The 25,616-nt window shown below is 33.6% G+C and overlaps 3 protein-coding genes across 7 annotated transcripts; all 3 read left to right on the top strand.

The window, feature by feature from the left end:
- The first annotated feature begins 2,066 nt into the window (after positions 1–2,066).
- On the top strand, positions 2,067–6,790 carry LOC115974589 (enoyl-CoA hydratase 2, peroxisomal). Its single transcript, XM_031095005.1, has 11 exons — positions 2,067–2,251; positions 3,245–3,267; positions 3,393–3,498; positions 3,712–3,782; positions 4,001–4,073; positions 4,547–4,586; positions 4,950–5,022; positions 5,087–5,237; positions 5,449–5,519; positions 6,132–6,305; positions 6,457–6,790. The coding sequence occupies exons 1-11, from the start codon at positions 2,195–2,197 to the stop codon at positions 6,542–6,544; spliced, it is 927 nt and encodes a 308-aa protein (XP_030950865.1). The 5' UTR covers positions 2,067–2,194; the 3' UTR covers positions 6,545–6,790.
- Positions 6,791–9,543: 2,753 nt separating this feature from the next.
- On the top strand, positions 9,544–11,387 carry LOC115974588 (F-box/LRR-repeat protein At4g14103-like). Its single transcript, XM_031095004.1, has 3 exons — positions 9,544–10,638; positions 10,752–10,892; positions 10,986–11,387. The coding sequence occupies exons 1-3, from the start codon at positions 9,559–9,561 to the stop codon at positions 11,292–11,294; spliced, it is 1,530 nt and encodes a 509-aa protein (XP_030950864.1). The 5' UTR covers positions 9,544–9,558; the 3' UTR covers positions 11,295–11,387.
- A 1,676-nt stretch (positions 11,388–13,063) lies between these two features.
- Positions 13,064–24,252, top strand: LOC115974587 (putative tRNA pseudouridine synthase Pus10). Of its 5 annotated transcripts, none has more exons than XM_031095000.1 (16): positions 13,064–13,319; positions 14,035–14,384; positions 14,744–14,864; positions 14,976–15,090; positions 16,579–16,718; positions 17,273–17,344; positions 19,060–19,128; positions 19,234–19,311; positions 19,415–19,534; positions 19,626–19,700; positions 20,193–20,273; positions 21,300–21,373; positions 21,474–21,534; positions 22,487–22,542; positions 23,541–23,625; positions 23,711–24,252. In XM_031095000.1, exons 1-15 carry the CDS (start codon positions 13,143–13,145, stop codon positions 23,614–23,616), a joined length of 1,665 nt encoding a protein of 554 aa, XP_030950860.1. In that variant the 5' UTR covers positions 13,064–13,142; the 3' UTR covers positions 23,617–23,625; positions 23,711–24,252. The 5 variants fall into 5 exon arrangements, with proteins under 5 accessions (XP_030950860.1, XP_030950862.1, XP_030950858.1 ...); XM_031095002.1 differs by having other exon boundaries at positions 19,231–19,311; positions 20,199–20,273; XM_031094998.1 differs by having other exon boundaries at positions 19,231–19,311.
- Positions 24,253–25,616: the final 1,364 nt, after the last annotated feature.

The following is a 25,616-nucleotide window of genomic DNA, read 5'->3' as shown; positions in this document are numbered from 1 at the left end:
GTTATTGGACATAAGCATTAGTTCGAGGAGCATTCAAATTGGGTAATGTTTCTAAAACTAATTTTCTAATGATATAAACAATTTGACAATCACATTAGAAGACACTAGCCTTTTTGCACGTTCTTGCATACTCTTCTTTTTAGTTTTACTTTTCTCTAAGGGACTACTTTTCATTTATCATAATTTATGACCGATTCATTTTTCAATCATGAAAATATCTAGAGATATGATTAGATTTATGTATTTCCAAATGTGTTTATATTATGTGCTACATGTCATCACACTCCTAGGGATTTTTGTGACTGAAAAATACATCAACCTTGAAAAATTTTTCCTTTCGAAAAAAAAATAGAAGAGTTTCTGAGCACGCGTAACACGTGTGTAAAGACACTAGAGGTGTGATGAAAATAATGACATTAAACCAAAAAAACCTAGGGGTGTAATGAAAAATTATTTCACCTGCAAATGCATAATACTCATTACACCCTTAGATTTTTTTGTAATTGAAAAATGTAGTAATCTCAAATTATAATGAATTCTCTAAATTAATCCTTACCCAAAAAATAGAAGAGTAGCACATATGTGCTAAGAGGCTAGTACTATTTAAGAGGTTTTTACTGTTTAGGATTCTCAATTTAAATGTCCAAAATACCTTCAAATTCATCTGTTTTTAAGACTTAAATCATAGGGTTAGATATGTAATGTAAAGACTCAGTTTGGGTACCCAGCCTAATTGATGGATGAATTTAGGCCCAAAAAACTCAATAAAATGAAATTATAGAAAGTGGGTTGGAAAACTGGGCTTTAATGAGTTAGACAACAAGTAAAATGGATTCAGATGACAGGAAAAGGAAGGTAGACTGATTTGAACTAAAGAAAATCGTCCTCGGCAAAGACCGAGGAGATCAGTTCATATATATATCTCAAGATTGATTACAAATTCAGTTCTTGATTGTTACAGTATTTTTCTCTTATTTCTCGATCTCCCTCTCTCATTGTCTCCTTCTTTTTTTATACTTTTTTCCTTTTTCATCTTTACTCTTCACGTGCAGGCCAGATGATTGGTATTGATATTTGTCCCATCAGCACCTTCCTGAAGTCTTTGTGTAGTAGTTGTAAGACTGAAAACCACTGTTTAGGTATCACTTCCATATTAATGCGGTCAAAGGGTTAGCTATAGAGCATTCAATGTGGTGGTAGCAGTTTTTTCCTTAGATATTTTAGGACTCCCCCCTATCCTATGTTTCTATGATATTTATCCGTATCAACAAAATTTTCTGGAACGTTCCATTAGACGGCAGACTACCTCTTCTGACCTTGGTTTTGGTTAGCTAAGGAGGCATTCATCCTCGGCCCACCCTTTTGAGCCCTTATGACCAAAACTAACTTCTTCATTTACTAACATAGACTCCCCTAACAATGTTTACTCCTCCTCATAAAACTTTACGTCCTCAGATTGGGCCCCAGGCCTAATATATATATATATATATATAAATAATAAGTTCATGGGTCCAATATCCCTACATATAAAATTAGTAATTTAAAAACTCATAATTTTTAGCTAAATTAAAAAAAAAAAAAGTCATGTTAACGAGTGCCCTTAGGATATTAGTTAAGAATTCATTTTAGGAAAATTTTGACACTACTTTTATGAGAAATGAAAAAAACTATCAAAATATTAATTGTTTTTTTCTTATAAAAACTTTTTTTAAATGGATTATTAACTAATATTCTAATGGCATTCGTTAGCATTTAAAAAAAAAAAAAAATTTTCTCCTACCTCCACTTTTCTCAATCACATTAGTGGTTAAGTATTAATATAATTTCTTTTTTTTGGTTTGAAAAAAATATAAAAAAATAAAACTTTTTTTTCCACAAACTTTCCATTTTTTTATCACTAATTTTTTTTTTCTACCACCATATTTCTCTCTCATACTAATATAATTTTTTCTTAAAATAAAAAATAAAATAAATCTGTCAGAGTAAAATGTGTAAATCTAAAAATAAAAAAAATAAAAAAATAAAAAGTATCCTTACACACGCAAACGAGGGTAGTTATTCATTTATTATTTTCCGAGTAAGTAACAAAGCTGATCTTATCTTATGATCTTCGCTAAAAAAAGAAAAATAAAAAGGAAATTGATATCGTTTACCCCGTCCGATTCTTAGATTGGTATCTCAACGCATCAGCTTGATGGCTGAATCTTCAGGGTTTGATCCTCAGCTTGCTCTTTCTCACAAATTCCCTGAGGTACTTGATCCCTTTTCTCGCACTCCTAACTTTTTAGCTTAATTCTTGTTTCTGCGTAATTCAACTAAGATTAGCAGTTATTTTCGGCTCGCCTAATAGAAGCAGATTATAGAACTTACAAGCTTTTGTGGCATCTGTTTTACTGTAGAAATAAGAAAGTACATGATCTACACATTAACGCTCCGTTTTTTTAAGCGGAAAACATTTTTCCTGCGTCTGCTGTTATTTGGTACAGTGGAAAACGCAAGTCAAAGGAAAAGACGAGCAATAGAGAGCGGAAAACGTTTTCCGCTTACAAATTTAATTGTTTGGTGGCAAATGTTGTCTAGCTTGTTTTCAAGGTCGCAACCAAACATAGGAAATGAGTCATTTTACTATGTTCCTTAGTTGTAGTAGTAGTTTCATTAAATTCAACCATGTGGTTGCATTGACCGATGAACAACATGGTTCAATTTAAGTGTCCAATCATTGGAAAAGATTACGTTGTTTTTGTTGTATTGGTTAAATTCAATCGAGGAACCTAAGGAACTGTATCTAAAAAATTGTATCTAAGTTTACCATTTGAAATATTCTCCACCCCTCTTATATTTAGTTAAGATGAAAAAAAAAAACACTCAGTTTAGATTATAAAGAAACTTGGGCACAGTAATGCTTATACTAACACTAGGCATGACAAATAATTTACAGATTACATTTATATTATCTTTTGTATATCAATTTAACTTTTGTTGATTTTTTTATTTTTGTTTGTGGAAGTTTGTTTATTTTTATATTACTTAACATTGGGTAGCACTCTTATGAACCAAAGGTCACTAGTTCAAATCTCACTTTCCCCCTCACCTTGGGACCAAAAACTTACTTATAAAAAAAGAAAAGAAAAAAAAAGCTTGGACTAAACATTTTTGGAATTAATTTTGTTTTCAAGCTTTGTTTTGGAGTTTATTTATTTAATATTTATTTTATTTTGTTGCACATGTGGGGGACGGACTGCAGACGACGTACACCTATACCGCAAGGTGAAGTTTTAACTGTTACAGAGTGTTTGTGATGTTTTACTTGCTTCGAATTGTAGTTTGTGGGACTGAAGATGCATATGCACTTAATAGCATATGATATTAACAGTTTATCTCTTTGAAAGCAGAGATTCAGTGCTCTATGCATTGGGTGTTGGAGCATGCGCACGGGATGCTGTGGATGATGACGAGCTTAAATATGTTTACCATGCAAATGGAGAACAATCTCTGCAGGTATCGTTAAATTCCAGGCAATTATTATTGAAATAAAAAGTGCTTCGGTATTGTTTGCCTGTTATATTTATGGATGTTATTATTATTATTTTGTTTTGTTTGACATTAGAAAAGGGTGATATTCATGTCTTTATCATAAATGGATTTGGTTTCTAAGTAATGGAATTTTATGTTTGTGCATACTTCTTATATATATTTATATACTTTTTATAGGTCTTGCCAACATTTGCTGCTCTATTTTCACTTGCATCATTGCCAAATGGTTTCAATTTGCCAGGGTTAGAGTAAGTACCAATCAGATCAGAGAAAGGCTAAGGGTTTCTTTACATATTTATATGTAAATTTTATTTTGAATGATTTAGTATTCTATCCCATCTCCAAAATCTTACTCTAGGTGTGAATTTATACTGCTTTTCTGGATTGTAATCTCCGTTGTATGGATTTTAGCGTTTTCAGCATATGCAGGGATAACTAATGGGCATTTCTGGTTTCTTTCTACCAGATATGATCAACGTCTTCTGTTGCATGGGCAACAATACATAGAATTATATCGGCCATTTCCTTCAAGTGCTTGTGTAAGACTTCTGACTAGAACCTATTAATGATACTTCATGATTTGCCCAAATGCATAATACATTCAGCTTCCTTGTCCTCAGTTTCATGTGAATGAGTCTAGAATTTCTTTAATGTTGGTCTTACCACCATTTTGGAACATCTGGTCTAAATAGGGTAAGGGTCTTGTCTCTCCCTCTCCCCTCTCTCTTTCCTTTCCCCAAGGAGTACACAACATAATATAATACAATAATTGATGGAAATCAAACCTCTCTTTCCTATTGAGCATACATGGCATGCTAAGTTGATATTTATAAAAAATAAGCATACTAAGTTGGTAGCCTCTCTTCTTAATCTTTTTCTTCTTCTTTATTTTTAAAGCAATTGCTCTGCTATAAATTATAAAATCATCTTGGGTTTCTTTTTCTTGCCATTTCTGTGCCACTTATTATCTTAAAAATATATTAAATTTAATGTTATTATATTGTTGATGCAGATACATAATAAGGTCAGTCTTGCAGGATTGCATGATAAAGGTTTGTATTATTACCAGAAACATTACTGTTTAACAACTTGGTGTGGCACACACACACACACTCGCACACAAGGAACCCCAACTTGAGGTAATATGTGTACAACTCGGTCATTTGTAAAGCTAAGTAGTTGATTATCTAAAAAATGCTCCCATTGTGTTAATGAGCAATATAAAACAGTCTAGTAAGGGTCAAAACTTCATCTTTCTTTGATAGATTAATTTTTCTCTTGAAATTCACATCTTTGATAGGTAAACTTAATCTCTGGTTTTTTTTTTGTGGTTTCTTGATTTTTGTTGAAGACAATATCTGTGGTATCATAAGCAGTGATCTAAGCTTTTTTTTCATGTTTAATTCTGTTTTCAGGAAAGGCAGCTATCATTGAGTTTGAAACAAAGAGCTATGAGAAAGAGACTGGTGAATTATTGTGCATGAACCGGTAAGGACTCTTTTAAACATTTAATTAACTCTCCTTGTAAATGACATGGTATATCACTTTGCAGAACAACTGTCTTTCTGCGAGGTGCTGGTGGCTTTTCAAAATCATCTCAGCCATATTCCTACTCGAACTATCAAACTGACAAGGCCTCAGCTGTGAAAATTCCAAAAACTCATCCTTTTGCAGTGTTTGAGGATTCTACCCAACCATCTCAGGCATGTAGCTTTAATTTCATAGTTGCTGGAACTGAATTCCAAAATGGCTAATAATATTTAATTTAAACCATCGTTGTGTTTTAGTCTATATGCTATAATTATGTAACTTCATACCTATAACAAAACAGATGATGAAAATCCGTATTTTTGGAACCATGGAACATGGAAAGAGCGAGAGATATTTAAATATTAATGACATGTTCTTCTGCAGGCATTGTTGTATAGGCTATCTGGTGACTATAATCCTTTGCATTCAGATCCTATGGTTGCCAAAATTGCAGGGTTGGTACTTCCTTTAATTCTATAACTGAACTATTATCTAGCTTTTGCTTTTAATCTGAAACTGGTTGATGTGGTTGTGAACTTGTGACTTTTGTCTGTGATTGAACTTTGAACAACTGTGATTTAAGATCCTAAACCATATTTAGATGATATTTTGGAGTACAATCATCTACTTAGATAATCTGTATGAAAAGATACTGACTAAATTTATCTCAAGTCATATTTATTGGCCAAAATATGTAGCTGGATCTCAATATTCAATGATATAATCAAGCATTATGTCAACTCTTGAAAGCACTAGTTCATCTTTGGTTGTTCAACTCCCAACATTTTTGCTCTTCCTGTGCAATAAGAATGTGATGGGAGGAATTTTGTGTTCACATAGCTTCTGAATCAAATATAACTGATTGCTCAATATGAGCCAGATTCTGTTGTACATATCAGGGTTTTTCTTAGGATTTATCATTTATGAAATGATTTCTATCAAGGTTCACCATATATTGAGCATTTGGATGCATTCAATGACCTGGACTTGATTTTGCTGTCATGGGATATCCAGATGCAACCTAAAGTTTTATGTTTATCTAACTTTGTTCTAACACGTTGTCAAAGATTCTCTCGGCCAATTTTGCACGGGTTGTGCACGCTTGGATTTGCAGTTAGGGCAATCATTAAATGTATCTGCAACGGAGACCCAAACTTGATTAAAAGCATAACAGGACGATTCCTTTTACATGTGTACCCGGGTGAAACTTTGATCACTGAAATGTGGCTTGATGACTCAAGGTAGAGACCTTTTTTGTGGCATTCTTTAGATGAAGTTTCTTCTTATATTTCTTTTCATTTTGTGTTTAACCACAGCGCATATTCGATTCAAAGTTTTATGAGTGTTCTTTCTAAATGCTTGGGGAAATGAGATTTTTGTTGGAATCTGCAGGGTTATATATCAGGCAAAGGTGAAAGAACGAAACCAGACAGTGTTATCTGGCTATGTGGATGTCCATCGTTTGCCTTCATCACTGTGAATTAACAAGGTTCATCATAACTATATCTTGTTGGAAGCAATTGAATTAAATAGGAGGCCTTAAAAGCTCAATGTTGTTCTTTATAATAATTGACAAGGAGAACCTTTGATGATATAGGGGCACTCATTTCTTATAATTTTTCTTCTCTTTTATGTTGGTGACATATTAAATTCTAATTTCATAAGTTGCCACAATAAGATGTCTCAATATTTGATCTGTTTATGACATATATGATTCTTACTCAAATTTAGTTGTATTGGTAATGATCGAAACAAAAGTCTAGCAAAAGACAATTATATTGTATAATAACTCAAACAACAGGTACAAATTTTTAATTATTTTAATTTTAAATTCTGTTGTTTCTTGTTCTAATGACATATAATATAATTGAAGTCAATTTCTTAAATATATAGGGACCATAAGATACTTTCTTACAAAATATTTTAAAATGCACCCCGACGCTTAAGTAATGTTTTTAGGGCACTCCCTAACAAAATGTTTCTTAAGAGGGGAAAAAATGCTTTATTAATGATTCGTGGAATTGTAATATATATAGGATAGTTGTGTATGGTTTTTTGTTTTTGCTTAAAATAAGTTAATTTTTATTTTTTTTTTTTTTTTTTTGTTATACATTTAACATAAAAATTACCAAATTTTTTACATATATGTATATATATATTTGATAAAAACTATGCAAATAAGTTGTTTCCAAACTATATCTTAAAGAAGAAAATATTTTATAAAATTTTAATGTTTATTAAAGAAATATCAATTCATTTTATCACTGTATATATATATATATATATATTTTTTTTTTTTTTCTCAATATATAAATTATAGCTTGAATTACTTAAAAAATTGAAAAATAAATTGGTATGCAGTCAATTCTGACATGGGTATTAAGGGAGGGATCCATTGAGCATTGACTATGCCTTTCGGCTTAATCTTAGGCTGTGACACACTCTTTGTAGACAAACCTTACAGAGGAACCCTTTAATTGTAAGAAAGTATGTTTTTTAGCTATGGGCCTAGCAAAAAGTTTCCTTTCATCCGGCTTAAGTAGTTAAACTAACTAAAGATTTATATGTTGAAAACTTAATTATGGTTGAGAAAATGAAGAAGGTATCTCAATAAAAATAATAATACAAATCTCATGAGAACCACAGGTCCACAAGTGTGAGACTATACCCATAATGTGAGAGAGTGTTTCATAAGATAATTTTTCTAAGATAATTAGAATTATTGGTTTTATTAGCAATTCATAAAAGCTGACTAATTCCACTTATTTCAATTACATAAGTTATTCACTAATTCCTTCGAACGAAATTGTTAGCCCTCTATTCTATTTTTGAATGTTTCAAAATAAAGTATTATTTCTAAAAGTAATAAATAAATTTCTTTATTTTACCGTTTACTTTTTTTATTTTTTTGACAAGTATCCTTTACTTTATTTAAAAAGTAATACCATTTATTTAAACCTTAAACTATAAATTTTTTTTTTTAAAAAAATAAAAGTTTAAACTATAGATGATAGGTTTATTTGTAATTTTTTTTAAAGTGACAATGCATTCAGAGCATCCACAGCAGTAGAGCTACAAATTTAGCTATTTGGCACCTACAATAGTCATTTTATCTATTTTATCTCAACACACCCAACATCAATGGATCTATATTTTTAGCTATTTGATTAAAATAATACAAATAACTCATTAGAATAATAATAAAAACATCCACATCAAACTTTAGTAACCAACCATAACCACCTCCACCATTAGCCACAACCACACCCACAACCACCACCACCAACAGTCCATAGTGGGGAAAAAAAAAAAAAACCACCAACCCAAATCCCCAATCTTTTTCCTCAACCCAGACCAAACAAAATCACCAATCACAAACAAAATCAAAAATCACCAATCACAAAGTTAGGCTTCGGTGAGGAGGATGGTGTTGGCGGAAGGGGTGGGTCGGCGAGCTTCGAGGTTTTCTTCCCAAACCTCTTTCTCCAAGCACTTCCCTTATGGGTTTCACCAGAAACCTCATTTTCTCACTCTTTAACTTTCTGGGTCTCTCTGATTTCATCGAAACTGACACAATTTGGCTGGATGACCCGACCTGTACGCCTGAACACAAACTCATATCCGCTATGCTAAGGTGATCAAGGTCCAGGATATCGTATGAGTTTGATGGAGCGGAAGAGATCAGGTGGTTGAGAGAGAGAAAGAGAGAGAAAGAAAAGAGAGGAGAGAGAAGCACATTTTCCACAGAGCTTGTTTGGACCATTTGATGGATCGAAGAGAGAGATAGAAAGAAACGAGAAAATATTTTTTTAATGAGTGAAGAGAGAGAAGTTTAATAAAATACTAGCCTCTAAGCACGCATACTTAGAGGCCTTTCAATTTTTTGGGTAAAATTTAATAATTTGCATCAATTATTAAATTTAATATTTGGTACAAACGCATAACACTAATCACATCTCTACATTTTTTTGCGATTGGAAAATGTAGTAATCCCAAATTATAATTGATGCAGATTATTAAATTTTACAAAAAAAAAAAGTAACTTTTTAACGTGGGTTTCTAAAATTAAAAAAAAAAACTTTTTAATGTGAGTTTAAAAAGAAGAAGAAATATTTCGGCCAATTAAAAAAATAAAGAAAGAGAAAAATTTAAACATAAAATTTGTTTCTGAATAAGTGGGTTAATGGGAGAGTAATTCTATTTTGTAGGCAATGTTTTATTTTAGTGAGAATTAAAGATGTATTTTTACTTTATTATCTTTTAGTTATGTCTCTACTTAAACATAAAGAAATAAGGGTATTTTGGACAAAAAAATCCAGTCTAAATAAGGGTAGTTACTTAAATAATAGTATAAATTATTATTTTTTAGTTATGGCACCACTACTACATCATGCATTTTAAGTATTAACGAATACTATTCGCATCAAAAAAAAAAAAAAAAAAAAAAAATAGTAATACTATGGCTATTGTGGATGCTCTAGGTAGTTTAAACTAATGTACTTTCCTACTTCCGGTGGTTTCTTAGAAAAAAAAAGACTTTCCCACTTCCGACGGTTTCAATTGATAGAGTCCGAACCCAACACTCCTCCTTCCAAAGCTTATTGCCTCAACAAAGGCCGAATGGTTTGCTCGGCTGAATCAACCTCAAAACGCCAGAAACCAGAAGAAGCGGACAGGATCAGTAATTTACCGAAGTCTCTCCTCTGCCGTATCCTTTCGTTTCTCACAACCAAAGAGGCTATTGTCACGAGCATTTTGTCGAGCAGGTGGAAGACACTCTGGACTCTTGTGCCAAAGCTTGACTTCGACTACTACGAACTCACAACGACGTCGTCCTCAGCCGAAGTGCAAAGTCATAAGCGGTACAATTTTAATTTTGCGCATATAGTATCCAGAGTCTGGGCTCTTCGCAGTGCGAGTCAGGTACAAAAATTTCGTCTCCATTGGGATCATGGAGTTTATGACCCAGTACACATGGATACATGGGTCCGCGCTGCGATTGCTCGTGGCGTGGAAGATATTGACCTCAACATCGATCCTAACTCTAACAGATCTTTCTACTTGCCCTGTAGCCTCTTTAACTGTAAAACACTAATAGCTTTGAAATTGAGTGGCAATTTTGAGTATGATACTCCTCCATCTTCATCCATTGTGTTCCCGAGTCTCAAGATACTGCATCTTGAATTTAACTTCAATAGCTGCGACTATCTTTTTACTCTACCCACTTTATGTCCGGTGCTACAAGATTTGTCTGTTAAAGTACATTGTTGGTACGCGGATTGGCATTGTAAATTCATTTCGCCTACGCTGAAAAGATTACATTTATATATGAAATTTGATGAGTTGCCTTACAAACTTGAAATAAAGGCCCCAGCTTTGGAGTACCTTAATTTTGGGGGTCATTTGGATAGCATATTGTTGGAAGATCTGTCTAACTTGGTCGAAGCGGTCATTGATATTGATGTTGATTTAACTAAAATTGATTATTATGAACACTATGGAAGTAGGGTATGGGACTTCATCGGAGAACTCGGTGACATTAAGTCCCTCCATTTGTCAGCAAATACCACTGAGGTAAAACAAGCACAAGTTTTTTCATGTTTTATTATTAAATGGTTGAGAGCTTCAATCTCGGACAAGCAGTAATATTGTTGTTTGTGACTTGTGATTGTTGTGTTGTGGTGCAGTTCCTCTGTAATGCATCTGAATTTGATCCTCCCGTGTTTCATAATTTGTCTTTCTTAAAGGTTAAGGGTCCTTGTATGTTGCATGTGCTACCGCACTTGCTTCAAGTGACTCCTAATCTTGCAGTACTTGTTGTTGAAAAGGTATGTAAGTTCAAATGATGATATAATGTCTTTTTATCTTTTATTTTTTTCATTCCTGAATTGTTTCAAGTAACTACTGTCTTTTGTTGTTAGGAAGAAAGGAACTTTTTTAGTTGTGAAAAGGAAGAGAGTTTCACTTGTGACATGATATTGTATGAGGAGCCACTGCAACAAGTTGTTCGCAAATGTCTGTCATCATGCCTTACAACTCTTCATTATGAAGGATTTGAAGGGTTAAAGAATGAGCTGAAACTTGTTAAACATTTCCTAAAGAGGGCAAAGGTCTTAAAGACAATGAAAATCTCTTCTTATAATTTAAATTCAGAGGAGAAGCTTTGTGTTCTCAAGGAATTATTGTTGTTTCCCAGGCATTCTAGATCTTGTCAAATTGTATTTAGCTAAACGATATAAAGCTGCTTAATATTTGGCTTAGGCAATGTCTTGAATTCATGAAGTCAATTGATATAAAATCGGTTTTTATGTTGGTGACAACCATTGAGTAAACTGGTACTTTAATTCTATAACTGAACTATTATCTAGCTTTTGCTTTCAATTTGAAACTGGTTGTGACCTTTGTCTGTGATTGAACTTTGAACAACTATGATTTAGATCCTAAACCGTATTTAAATGATATATTGGAGTATAATCATAAACCTTGATAATCTGTATGAAAAGATACACACTAAAATATTATGTATTGGCCAAAATATGTAGCTAGATCTCAATATTCAATGATATAATCAAGCACCAGGGGAACTGGTTGTCCGGATCTATATACGTGAGCACATTATTGAAAGATTAATGTTTGTTGCACACATCCATACACACAGCTTTGAAAAATTATGTGTTCAAAACATGATTTCAGTTATAATTTTGAAAATGTGAAATCATATCTTGAAAACACGACTTCATAATTTAATTGAAAATTGTGTTTTGAACACATGATTTTAACTGCCGTAGCGCATGCAGTGCGTAATAAAAAATGCTCTTATTGAAAGCACTATGTTCATCTTTGTTTGTTCAACTCCAACTTTTCTCTTCCTGTTCAATACGAATGTGCTGGGAGTAATTGTGTTCATATAACTTCTAAATCAAATATAGTTGATAGTTCAATATGAACCAGATATTGTTGTACATATGAGGATTTTTCATAGGATTTATAAAATGATTTCTATCAAAGTTCACCATGTTTTAAGCATTTGGATGCATCCAATGACATGGACTTGTGTTCGCTGTCATGGGATATTAATGAGGACGGTCCCTTTGCGGCCTTCCAGTTCGGTTTCTAATTGTTCTTCCTTGACTTCGATTTGACCCCCCACAAATCTGATGTGAGGTTCGACGTGAATTTTTTTGAATCAGTTTGAAGTGAATTCTTGAGTTGATAGTCTAAATGCTGAATTTTCTATATGTCCCATGCTAAAAAAAGTTCAAATAAGAAAGAAAAAAAGAAGAAAAAAAGCAAGTAACTACTAGGCACATGGATGAGAAAACAACATATGCGGACATGGTACATTTCTTTTTTGATAGAGGACATGGTTGTTTTGGAGAGAGGGAGGTTATAAATGTTGCCTCCTTAACACTGTACTTGTGGCAAATAAGCCCAACACAAGTATTAACATTTTATGATAAGTATATTAACAATTTTAACATAACATATTTGGTTGGAAGTAAAATTTGTCTTGAGAAAGTTAAAAAAGTTCATAAAAACTACTTTAATTAACTAAAAGTATCTAAAATTATGTTAGTTTAGTCCAATACCAATTGTTAGCGCTAAACATTTACCCACTACACCAAAAGTTATAGCTCATAATAAGAGTGACAACTTAACACTAACGAGTTGACTGAGACTTAACTTAATCCCTGACTTTAACAAAATGTTGGACTTGACCTCTTATGTGGATGAAAAACCGGTTGAAGGAAAACCACCTGCAAATCAAATTCCAAATATTAGGGGGGTTAATTTTTTTTTTATATTTTTTTTATATTTTTTGAAAAAAGAAAAAAGAAAAAGGGGGCCCGAGGGAGAGTTTTAACGGTAAAGAACAAGGTAAAAGAATCCAACGACCAAGATGGCGATGACTTGCACCTAATGTTAAAAGCGACTCGTGTCCCATATAAATACCCAACACTTTCCCTATACTCACTCACTCCTCTTTGAACTAAAAAAAAAAAAAAAAAAAACTCAAAAAGTCGAAACTCCCCGAGAGAGACAGTGCCGCCATTGCCCTCCGAGAGAGCCGTTGTAAAATGGCGAACGCGAACACGAACAATACCGAAGCGGAGCACGTTAGCTTTGATTCCGAGGCGGCGCATGTTATCTCCTCCGCCGTGGAATGCCACGGCGACGACGATGATGTGGGGGCTCTACACGACGTCGTTAAAGGATTGCCTTCTCACGCCGTGAAGGACTTGTTGTCCGTCGGGGTTCGTGTTCTTTCATCTAATCTAGGGTTTCTATATTATGCACAAACTTTATCGAAATTTAGTTGTAGTTCCAAATATCGAATTCGTGTAGTAATTTGGCAAAGGAATATTGAAAATGTCGCTTATTGATTTTCAAATTTCATCATTCTTTCAATTTCATGTTGTTTATCATCAAATCTCACTATCTTTTTACCTTTTTTTTTTTTTTACAGTGATACATTATTCTCTTTTCATTTCATGTTGTATTTCAGGGCCTCATGTCATTTACACATTATAATTTTATTCCTGCTTTGAAGCTATATTAGATAAGTTTGGTTGTATTGCTTTGAAGAGTAGAAAAAATGTATTTATGAAGTATTTTGAACCTTAACTGGTTAATTTAGTGAGTTACAGGGATTCACATATATGATTGTGAACCCGCGGTAATAAATGTTACTTGTCTAGATAATAATTGCTTCAATAGAAACTTAATTAATGTGAAATTGGTCACTGTTGGTGTTCGTGTCTGATTTTCACATTGAGAATGGATTTTAGTATATTCTTGAAAGAAAGGTCTTGGTTTATGAAGTCCACATTATGATATTCAAAAGTAGGTTTACCATTGATAGATATTTGTTAATTGCTCTGCATAGATATAGATTATGTGCTATTTATAGATTTAAAAAAAAAAAAATTATGAGTCTTGGTTTTTTATGATTTTCTTTTTTGTTTGTAGGTATGCACCCGATGTATCCTTCGGCTATTTGGGATCCGGGGAAATATTTATTCAATTTCTGCAATCTCGCCATCAATATTGAATTCAGTTATTGGAGAACAAAGACATGATGAGGACATCAGTTCCAATTCTAAGGAATCAGAATTTGAGGAAGTACTCTGCGCCCTTTGTTTAGGCATTTTGCAGTTCACCTATTGCGACAACAAGGAAATTCCAGTGAAAAAAGGAAGTGCTAGTGATATGGCTGTTGCAATTTCTGAGCTGGTGAAGCAAGAGGGCTATCAGATTGATAGCTTTTCTCTTGAAGTGTCCGTACCTCCAATTATCCTTGAAAATGAAAACTCAGTTAGGTAAGAATTGTTGACTTGCTGATGTTGTAGAATCTCAGAGCTTGTGTCAGTAATGGTACTTCTCCTGTTCAAATTCAAAAGCCGGGGGTGCCTGGCCTTTGGTTAATAATTTTTCTTCCAAAAAAAAAATAAAAGAAAGAAAAGGGAAAGAAAAAGCCCTATTTGCTTATTATGCTTGTCAGAAAATTTCGAAAATTCTTTAGGCTTGAAACTATTCTGATTTTAATGGGGGATTTTATCACTATGATTTGTGCACCTAGTGATTCTCTGTTTTGGTTTATTTTCTAACTTTCTTTTTACCTATTAGTATAACTATATATGATTTGGTGACAATGATTTCAGTTTCCAAATTTTTTTAGGTTGTACATGAAAAGAAAGTATGGAACTGAACCTTGGTTCCAAGGAGGGCCATTTTCTCAAAGTATTTCTGCAAAGGATGCCTTAAAATTCTCTTTAGCAAAACCCCTTGAAACATTGTTGGTGAGTATAGATTTGCTTCTTATACTGAACTTTCCTATGATTGAATAGAGTCAAGCATGTATTGAAATTTTATTTATCCAATTATTTTATATGAAATTAAAAGTTTCACAGGATTGTAAATCAGGTATAAGCAATTTCCGCATCCGTTTGACATTTTCTCACAAAGCTTCGAAAGTGGTTCAGAGTGTAGCAGTGAGCAAACAGGGTTGCAAGAGAATAAAAACAGGCATGTGAATATTTTTATCAACCCCATTTAGTCTTGTTGTTTCATTATGAATGCGATAAATGAAACCTTATAATTCTGTGTTAGTTGCTCTGCTTTCAAGTTTAAAAGCCATAATCTGTACCTGATGCATGTCCATGCAGTTCTAATTTGTGTTATTATTTTATTCGGAATCTAAGCTTGAAGATCATGATGTGTTTCTAACTATCCCTAAAGAGAATTTATTGAGACAAATTTGCTTTGTTAAGGTATATGATTATACAAGTTCTTTCAGAATTAAATTGTTAGGTTTATCATTTGGGAGATTATCTGATTGTACAGATTTTGTGTAACTGTAATTTGGAGAGCTTTGTGCTTTCTATTTCCCCTTTTTTTTTTTTCCTGGATTGATAATTAGTAATTACACATACACTTCCATTGGGTCTTGACCTTAAGCCCACTATCTCACTGGACAAAAGGAACAACACTTTCTATTTCCTTTTTAAATTGAGATATTTGCAGTTACTGGACCTTAGGGTGCGATGGTGGGGACCAAGTGCCTAATTGTTACAATTTTTTTGTGCCTAGAGCCTTATAGCTCAACTTCACCTATTGTTGTTTCTAGTGGAGACATCCAGATTTCAAATCCCCCCATCCCCAACTATTGAATTATAAAAAAAAAGTTAACAAATTTTGGTTGATATCATCCCCTTACAAATAATTCAATATGTTTCTTGAAGAGATAGGTCTACATAAAGCATATACGGTGTTGTTGGTAGGAGAGGCATCCATTTAATGACTAAAAGAAGCAAATTCTAGGGGCTCTTTGTTGTTTTTCTGTCTGCTTAATAAGTTATTACTTATCTGGACATTGAAATTGCGGGGCTAAGATTCAAAGCCCGGTTGTTGTATGAACTGAGTATCCCATTTCAAATGTACACAGTATTGGACAGAGCAATCTGCTCAGATGAGTTCAATTATCTCTATCCTTATTCCCGACTTGTACAGCTAAAAGCCTGGTAAATGATATGAGGGCAGTGGAGTTCCAAGTTGTTTTGTAATTATTGTAATATTTATGGAATTTTTTTTTTTTTTGCCATTGTGTGTTTGTTGTTGAAGACTTGAAGCTATCTGATTGAATTATATATTTATGGTTAGTATTCCCTTTGTCCACTCCCTGTGTACCAGGAAAACTATTCTCGCTGTACCTCTCTCTTTTTATTTACCAGTAAAAAAATGGTTGGGATTTTTGTGAACATAAAGTCTTTTTGATCAATATTATATTACTTAATTCTTTTTTTTTTTTTAAAAAGGTTAGGATATTCTTTATCCATAAGATGCTATAATCCTCTTGCTAATATATTCCAGATTAAGTTCCATACTATGACTAATTGTACAATATCAGAAACTTTTATTAACATACAAATGTGTTCCTTTTTATTATAAATTTATTTACATTTATTCCTCAAAGTTGGATTCTGAAATTGACTTTGCTGATTGATACGGGCACAGGAAACAGTGTTGACTCTCTTGATGACTCAGTAGCTGGGGACATCAAATGCTCTGATTTAGCTGACGCAACTGTTGAAAGGTCTTTTGATGGTTTGCAAGATAATGAATCTTCTGAGTGCTTCAAATTCCCTCTACAGAAGGTAATTCTTTTGCTCCTTTGGCCTAGAGCTTCTATTAGGATGGGGTTTGGTATGGTTTAGAGCAACTCCAATATGTAAATGATCAGAACACTTTCAGCAATGTCAAGTTTGCAACTCAGTTGTTGACCTCTCTTGCATCCATGACTTGAAATAGGAAATTCCCTTTCTTAGTCCAAGGGGTAGCACAATCAGTAGGGAGGATCACGCTTCATGAAGCGGAGGTGACTAGTTTAAATCTTCCCCTTCACTCTCCCTTTGGGGCCTAAATTAATTCTATACTGACTCTGGCTGATGGGAGAGAGGTGATTTGGAATTAATGGTGACAAGAGAAGCATTTTTTTTTTCACTCTAGGAAATAGAGAAGTGCTGGGTAATCCTAGTCATACTTTTTGTAAAAGTTGTTATAAAAGTGTTGCTTTTTTAATATCAAGCATCAACTGGATCCTAAGTCACTGCACTTCATGATTCATGTCTGATCAAATATTAGACTGATTTTGGTTTGGTTGTTAGATTTAATATGGTGCTGATATCATTTGCCTTTTTAACCTTTCTAGGTCAATGACGCTTGTCACTTGGTGCTTCTTTGCCAGAGGACACCCATCTACTTTGGTGGGAGATATCTGAAGGTAAACCATTGTCAATAAAGAACTTTTTTTCCTTTTTGGATTATATTAGCCCTTAAATGTTTAAGAATTTAGTGTATTTGCTGTCTAGTTTATCAATTTCAATCTCTTGGCTACATGTAAATACTTCGTGTGTGTTTGGATACAGCTTATAAACTAACCTTTTTCTTTTTAGTTTTTATGTTCAGCTTTTTAAAACCTCACTTTTTCTTAATTTTTCTCACTTTTTCAAAGTACAAGTATAATTTAGCACACTTTTAGCATAAAGTTTTCAACAAAAAAAGCCAAATAAGCTATTTCCAAACAGATCGTATTACAATCAATCTTTCTTTATTTTGCTTGATTTCATATATTTTAGTTTTGACAAGGAAACAGTTTGCTTCATTGCTGCTTCTTGTAAGAGCATATGGGAGAGCAGAGAAAGTTGATGTACTAGATGTTAGTGAAGTTACTGGTCAACCGATTAACTTTTTTTTTTGATAGGTAATCAGAAATTTATTAATAAAGAGAGAAAAGAAAAGAAAAGTACAAGTTGTTCATGATGATGAACAAGAAGAAAAAAAACAAACAACACAGCAAAACAAGAAATCAGGAAACTAAGCTAAGTGAAGACATAAACTCAGAGAGAGAAGAACATTCAGTAAAACCCCAACACCGAGACCACTCCCAAAGACTACGTTGGTATAAAACTTTTAACTCATCCAATGTCTTCTCATTATCCTCAAAGGAATGACGATTTCGTTCCAACCACACAATCCACATTAAGCACCCTGGAACCAAATTCCAGATGTCTGAATTATGTTTCTCGAGCCAGTGATGCCAACAAGATAACAAACCTGCCACTGGTCAACCGATTAACTTACCCTAGAGTGAGTATGATCTAGTATGCAACCCAACTAAATGTTGGAATTGAGACCCTTTCTCTTAGTAAGGGGTTTCATGTGGCATATGTGTTCTTTCATCCAACTCTTCAGTCTAGGTCAAAACAAAAGCAAAATAAATGCGGAAAGAGTGCATATGACATGTTTACTTAAAAAATGAGGTGGTCCCTTTAGAGACTTTAAATAAAACTTTAAACAATGAGGTGAACACCCTATATTAGATCATGCAGTCACGCTTCTTAATTGGAGGCAGACACCTTGGGCAAGAGAACAAATACAGCACCCCCCCCCCCCCCCCCCCCCCCCTTTAAGAAAAAAACTCATACACGCACTAACAAAGTTTTGCAAGAATTTTGTTCTGTTAAATCTGGCAAATACATCTTGATACATATTTTGCATTATTGGGGAATCTACATATTACAATATGTGAATCTATATATATTTGATTTCCATTCAGAATATCATATTCTCTAGAGCTAGCAAGCCCTCATGTGTGGAAATGGTCTTGAATCATCTGTTCTGATTTATTATTAGACATCAAACAGAGTACCTGCAAGAGTGTTTTTCTATTAAATATGAAGCATACATCGTGATATCTATTTTACATTATCGGAGCATCTATGTTTCTTTAGGCTCCTTCATGTTCTTTGCACACAAAGTAGTCTTTCCTCAATAAAATATATTGGAGCATCTATGTATTACAATGCTACTGGACGCTTGAATCACTAGTTTTAGTGGCAAAGCAACATTGACGGTTTAATTTGAACTTGAAAAGTGTATACTGTGCAACTTGCAATCCATGCTATCAGTCTCACTCGGTTACTCTTTGCATTGTAGTACTCAAGAAATGTGAGTCAAACACGATGGATCATTGATGATGAAAGAATGGGAGAAGCATCTGTTGAGGTACCATCTACTTTTCTGATCATGGTGATTATTATTCTAATTGAGGTTGTTTCTATGAAGCAATGGGTAAAAAACTGACAGTGTAATGTGCTTACTCTCTAGGAGATAATAGGTAGCAACATCCAACCTCTGTGTCAAGGTGACAATTATAAGTTTCATGCCGCTGGAAGAGAGGATATTGATGTACTAAAGATCTGCTTTCCTTGCTGCAACTAGAGATCTGCTTTCCTTGCTGCAATTTTGACCCAAATGATGAAATCCTGAATTATGGAACTTATTTTTTCAGGTTCGAATGTTGGGTTCAGGTAGGCCTTTCCTGGTTGAGGTACAAAATGCACGCCGAATACCATCTGAGGCATTTGTAAGAGAAATAGAAACAAACATAAACAATTTGGAAAATAAATTGGTGAGTTCAATGCCAATTGTATTTACACTTCTTCCTGATATTAAAAAAACATGATTATGATCAATGGTGCATAAAACATTTTGAGATGCAGGTTGGTGTAAAAAATTTGAAAGTTGTAGGCATTGAGGGGTGGACCATGATGCGTGAGGGAGAAGCAGAGAAGCAGGTTTACGTTTATTTAATTATTTCTTTGTTTATATATTTGTGTGTGTACGTATTACACTTGGTATACTCTTTTTTACTTATATAAAAAAAAAAAAAAGTATTACACTTTGTGTAACTTTAAGTAATATTACACCATCTAATAACTTTTTATTAGATTAATATTTTGAAAATCCCACCATTAGATGACATGTTTTCTATGTTCTTAACACATGCCAAATTTTGTACTAATCGGATGTTATTTTCTATTTAATCCATAACCTTATCTTTTATGTATAATTTTAAAATACAAAAAATTGAAATTTAAACATTTGATAAATGACATAGTTGTTGATTGTTGATCATCTTAAAATTTTGCAAGCATTGTGGATATGAGAAGAAAATGTAATCTAACTATAGATTTGTAAAAATTCATATCCAATAAAAAAATATCAAGTGATGTGACATTACTTAAAGTTAGACATGATTCTTATTGTTACTCATATATCTCATGTAGAAGCAGTATGCTGCGCTTGTGTGGATTTCGCACCCACTCGAGGATGTAGACTTGGACTCTATATCCTCACTCAAGGACATGGTGAGTTGTTTGTAAGCTTCATATTTTATTAATATTTATTTATTATCATAGTTTTTGCAACTTGCTAAAGCTTTGAATGTGATGTCTCTTATGATGCTTTCTTTTCATTAATAGAATCCAACCAGTGTTTGGTAGAACCATAGAAGTTCTCATGTTGTTGGACTCAAGGAAATTACATGTGTTGTTCATTAATTCCACACTCCAAACACATTGATACACTCCATTGCCATGTTTGATCAACTAACAAAGTGCCTGTTGGTATAGCTTATTTTTTAGTTTATTGGTAATGGGGTTATTTGAGAAAACTGTACCTAGAAAAAAGTGAAGTTTAAGAATGTTTTACTTTGAAAAAGTGTGGTTCATAACCGCTCTACCAAACAGGCCGTAGGTAATGCTATAGAGTAAAGTATGGTGTAGAATGTATAGATAAATGGTCAACCGTAGGCTTCACCACCATAGGGTAGGGTGTTTGGCTTCACCACCAAATATAGAAACTTACAATCTGAAATATTCTTTATTTTATAAAATTCTCCATCCCAAAATGTCTGGGGAGCCATCCTCAAATAGGCTCCCAAGTCCCAATTACAATCATCATTAATGCCACAATTTCAAGTTAGAGTCAACTAATACAAAAAAGGAAATAACTGAAAATGCTATAATCAGAAATAAAGACTGAAATCAAAATAAAATCACAATAAATGCAATGCTCTGGTGTCCCCTCCAGGCTTACTCAGTAGATGTAGGCCATTAGGCTAAACCATGCAATCCTTTTGTCCTCTCTCTTCCTTCTACACCCTCTTTCTCTATAAGTTCATAAAAACTAACGCACTTTATCTATCCTTGCTGAATGAGAGAATATTCTTATCTGCCTTTTGATACTTCTATCCAGTGGCATATCTTTGTTTCTTGTCAGTTTCTTATATGCTCTATTTTGATTTTACTTATCAAAAAAAAGGATAAGGCCTGCCTGTGCAAAGTTTATTTTTGTTATAGAATTTACTCATGATCTGTTTCTGTTCTGTACAGAAAATTTTGCAGGGGACCCCTATAAGGGTGCTTCACCGTCGTAGTCCATTACAACGTGAAAAAATTATACATTGGTTGGAGCCTTATCATTATGTCAGATAGCCTTCTTTAAGCTCTACCATTATGTATATGTTCAGAATATCTAATTTTTTTAAATATCTTTTCAAATTTTAGGATGAAAATTGAGAGGATTGTTGGAAGTTCTCAATATTTTCTTTTGCATCTATGCACTCAGGTAATGTAATACAATTTCTTTTGATATGGATACAGTTATTTATTATCATTATATTTATGAATTTATCAAATGGATGAGAAGGATAGGTTTAATCAGAGCCATGTTTACCTTAAATCTGAATCTCTGGTTAATGGTTATAGCAAGGACTTCTGAAATGTGTTGGATAATGATACGATTTTGTTGTTAAGAGTTATTAATTAAACAGAAATGCTAGTGCTTCAAGGGTGTTTTTGTTTTGTGTCATTTGTAAAGTGGGTTAAGCATTTTAGGTGGCTTTTAAGAAGCAGTCAAAGGGTTATTTCTCAAGAATACTACGGCTTTTTACCTATCCTAAAAGGAAAGATTAAAGCTACAGCCTTTAAAAGGCTTATGCTCTCCCAAATTAGTTCATGATCTTTCTTTCTTTCTCTTTTTTTTTTTCTTTTTTGGGGGGGGGGGGTTTGTTGAGGGAATGCCTCTCCAATTCTTCTGATAGGAAAATCAGCTAAATGTGCGCCCCTCCACCCCAACTTTGAGTCTCACAATATCAAGCTACTTTTATTGTTTTTACTGTGAATTAGTGATTATGTTTGATTTCTATTGAAATCTATCAAGATTTAGTTGAGGAGGCTTGGAGATATAGCTACTCCAACAACTAATTTGTATCCTAGTTAATATAACTCCAAGGCACAATCTCTGCATTTTGTGATTTTAAGTGAAATATTATTAGACATTTTCATGAAAAAATAATGTTGTGGAAAGTAATTCTGGATAATTTTAGGAGTCAGATACTAATGGGTTTGGGGCGGCCTATAATCCACTTCTGTACTCTTTCTGCTTTATTATAGCATACACAAAGGACTTAGCTCAGATCAGTATTGAGTATCATGAAGACTATGACTTACGTGAATACTAATTCTGTATGCTCATATATGGCAAGTGGAAAACACTAATGATGGTTTTTTTGATTCAGGCTGGCACATATATTAAGGAGTTTGTCCACGGTGATCTTGGCCGTACACATCCTAGGTAAGAGAATTTATTGGATTGGAAAATGATATCTGTATTGACCATCTCATCAGTTCCTATATTTTGCTCTTTACCCTTTCCTTTTGGTTCATTTTCTTTGTTTTATTGTTTAGGAATTTAGGGGTTTTCACGTGTAGGATAAGTTTAGGTTGTCTATAAACCCATCATCCAAACCGAAATTCTTGGGGTGAAGGGCCCCTGCTTGTGTCATTGCTGACAGAAGGTTTGGGTGAGGTTGCCCACATGCACGCCACTTTTACGTGGACGATCAGATCTTGGATTGTGCTGCCTATTAAAGAAAACATTTTGACAGATGATTGGACTTGTTGGGTTAGTATTGGGCCCATTTTTTAAAACAAAAAGGAAATAATAATTTTGAGTGTCTTGGGCCACCCTTCTATTTCAATTGTGAACAAGGGGTCTTTTTTATATATTTATTATTGTTTGCTTTTTGAGATTTTTGGGCTTTGTAATAAAAAGTTACCTCACAGAAACTGCTAACCAGCCGAAGTATCCAAAATTGCTAACCCTCCAAAAATTTCAACGCATAGAAAATGAACATAATATAATAAAACATTAAAACGAACCAATTGAAATCGTTAACCAGCCTACGGCTACTTCCTAGTGCCTACAGCTTACACAATTTGAACTTACCCAGAACCTGCAAATCGCTTTATTGCATTATGAAGTAGTCTCACAAAGGTCCTATAATTGTCCCAATCTCGTACTTCTTATCATATACTCCAAATCGTCCTCACTAGTCACACTCAAGTAAATCCAATAATTTGGGTCCTCATCCTCCAATTGCTAAAGTGTCATTTGAGTTAGAGCTCATTAGTTTCTTCTTATTTTCTGAATAAAAGAGAATATCAGATGCTGTCCAGAACTTTTTCTATTGCAATTATAGAAGAAAATGTTTGTAAAAACATTGGCAATGAACTATCATATCGATGTCTTTGGAAAGGTCTGACCACCCCCTTCCCCCCCTTTTTGTGCAGTATTGGTTCAATCCTAGGTTGCAGAGCAGAGATTCTACAACTTGATGTTACAGATGTTAAAATGGACTGTTTCTGACAGAATGAGGTTATTTGGTATTCCACTATTAAGTTTCTGGATACCCTTCATTATGTGGTTTTAAAATTTTGAATGTGCTGTACTGCTGTTGCAGGAACTATGCTTTATTGTGTGTCTCTGAATCAATCCGGTGAGGCATAGCTTTTTGTAACTGACCAAAAGAGAGATGACTCCATGTTTTTGGCGAACTTGCATATTTCCCAAATTCCAGATACTTCAGATTAGCGCTAGCCCCAGATGGGAATGGTTTGAATTTCAGAATATAATGAGTAGTTATCTCAAGTAATTGCACTAGGAGATTCCACACAAATCGTTTGCATGTGACGCAAGGCATGAACGAATAATTGTCCTGTGATTGTTATACTTGCTTTCCGTTGCCCCTTACTGTCCCGTGACCGTGTTCTACACACTTTCCGTTCCCTCTCAAGGAGAAGTGCCTCGACTTTATTTTGCACCTAATGCTCTCGTATTTTCTATTGTATCTCAGCTGCCAATGGTTTCTTCTTATACTGCTTTTTTCACGGCAACTATTTTCCTTCAAAGAATATATTGTCTCCTTTATTGGGAGATACATTTAGCTATTTAATTGTAAAAAAAATTATTCAAATAAAAATTGTATTTTAAAGGGTTTTTTTAGAGATAGTTTTAATTTATGGTGTCTACTCCTAATAATTGCTCTTTATTATCATATTAAAACACCGATTAAGTTTTTTAGTGTAGGTTGAGATTAAACCCTAAATTTTTTATTCGGCGACAAAAGGTTTTACCAATTGAGCTAATTGGAACTTACTACTAATGTTATCCATTCTTGCCAATATGGCCATTGTTGACTACATCCCTCTTAAAAAATGAGCAACTCCATCCCCCTTGTTATTGGAGAGATCGAGGCTTGAAATCTTGTTTCTATTGTTAGGGGCTTCTCTTAAAGTGGCTTCTCATGGAGGATTGAAATCTTGTTGCTATTGTTAGGGGCTTCTCTTAAAGTGGAGATCGAGGAACGAGATCTTGTTGCTATTCTTATGAGAGAGAGAGAGAGAGAGAGAGAGAGAGTTATCAAATGATAATTAATAGTATTCAACCATGTATGATTAACACTTTGTTTGTTTCGAAGTAAAATATTTGTAAAAGTAAAATATTTTACAAGTAAAATATTTGCAGAAAAATATTTTCATTTTATAGTGTTTGACTGTGTACATGAAAATGTTGTATAAAAATGGACAGAAAAAAATATTAAAAAATTAAAAAAAAAATTATTAACTTCTAAAAAATACATAGAGGCGGATGAGGAAGCATCAAAGTCTACAAGGACTATCTTAAAACCATTTTGATCTAGGACAAAACAATTTTGGTTTAGAAGGACTATAAAAAAGGACTACCTTGATTCTTGAAAATCAAGTTCTACCTTAGGAAAAAAAAAGAAAAGAACAAATATGCTAAAAGTTCCCGAAATCTCTAAGCAAATTGAAACATATACACCCCAATCATTTAACAGAAACTCACACCCACACCAACAAAGAGAGAACTTTGAAGAGAAAGGCCCTGAGGCTTCTTTTTGTTGTTAAAAATGCCTTTTTTTTCTCACAGCCAACCACCGCCACAACACAGCCACCAAAGCAACCCATAAATCATTTTAGCTACCCACCCTCCACCACCATGAACCACCACCATGACCTACAATCTATCCCAACCATCCATGGCAGCCCACAAAAGTAGCCATGCTAGACCCAAATGAAGCAAAAACCCAAATCAGTAACCCACTTGGCAGTAAAGGGAAAAAAAAAAAAAATTAAAACTAAGAACCTATGGATGAGTTGATGACAATGGAGGTGGCCAAGAAATGGTGGAGTTGACAATAACAATGTAGAAAAAAAAAAAAAAACCGTCAAGTTAAGGATGTGTTTGTTTCAGTGTAAAATATTTTCCAGGTGTAAAATATTTTCAAGTGAAAATATTTTCGTGAAATTAAAATATTTTCAAGTGTTTGGTTGTTGATGATTCCT

Source organism: Quercus lobata, chromosome 2 (genome assembly GCF_001633185.2).
Source record: "Quercus lobata isolate SW786 chromosome 2, ValleyOak3.0 Primary Assembly, whole genome shotgun sequence".
NCBI classification, from domain to species: Eukaryota; Viridiplantae; Streptophyta; class Magnoliopsida; order Fagales; family Fagaceae; genus Quercus; species Quercus lobata.
This window is presented reverse-complemented; position numbering and strand designations above follow the sequence as displayed.

Bases quoted from the DNA above. Each gene is read 5' to 3' on its own strand.
- LOC115974587 (XM_031094998.1), top strand. From the start codon at position 13,143: ATGGCGAACGCGAACACGAACAATACCGAAGCGGAGCACGTTAGCTTT. The intron at 16,719-17,272 runs GTAATTCTTTTG...TAACCTTTCTAG, and splicing joins TCAAATTCCCTCTACAGAAG to GTCAATGACGCTTGTCACTT. The intron at 17,345-19,059 runs GTAAACCATTGT...TTTGCATTGTAG, and splicing joins TTGGTGGGAGATATCTGAAG to TACTCAAGAAATGTGAGTCA.
- LOC115974588 (XM_031095004.1), top strand. From the start codon at position 9,559: ATGTACTTTCCTACTTCCGGTGGTTTCTTAGAAAAAAAAAGACTTTCC. The intron at 10,639-10,751 runs GTAAAACAAGCA...GTTGTGGTGCAG, and splicing joins TGTCAGCAAATACCACTGAG to TTCCTCTGTAATGCATCTGA. The intron at 10,893-10,985 runs GTATGTAAGTTC...TTTTGTTGTTAG, and splicing joins CAGTACTTGTTGTTGAAAAG to GAAGAAAGGAACTTTTTTAG.
- LOC115974589 (XM_031095005.1), top strand. From the start codon at position 2,195: ATGGCTGAATCTTCAGGGTTTGATCCTCAGCTTGCTCTTTCTCACAAA. The intron at 4,587-4,949 runs GTTTGTATTATT...TTCTGTTTTCAG, and splicing joins TGCAGGATTGCATGATAAAG to GAAAGGCAGCTATCATTGAG. The intron at 6,306-6,456 runs GTAGAGACCTTT...TGGAATCTGCAG, and splicing joins ATGTGGCTTGATGACTCAAG to GGTTATATATCAGGCAAAGG.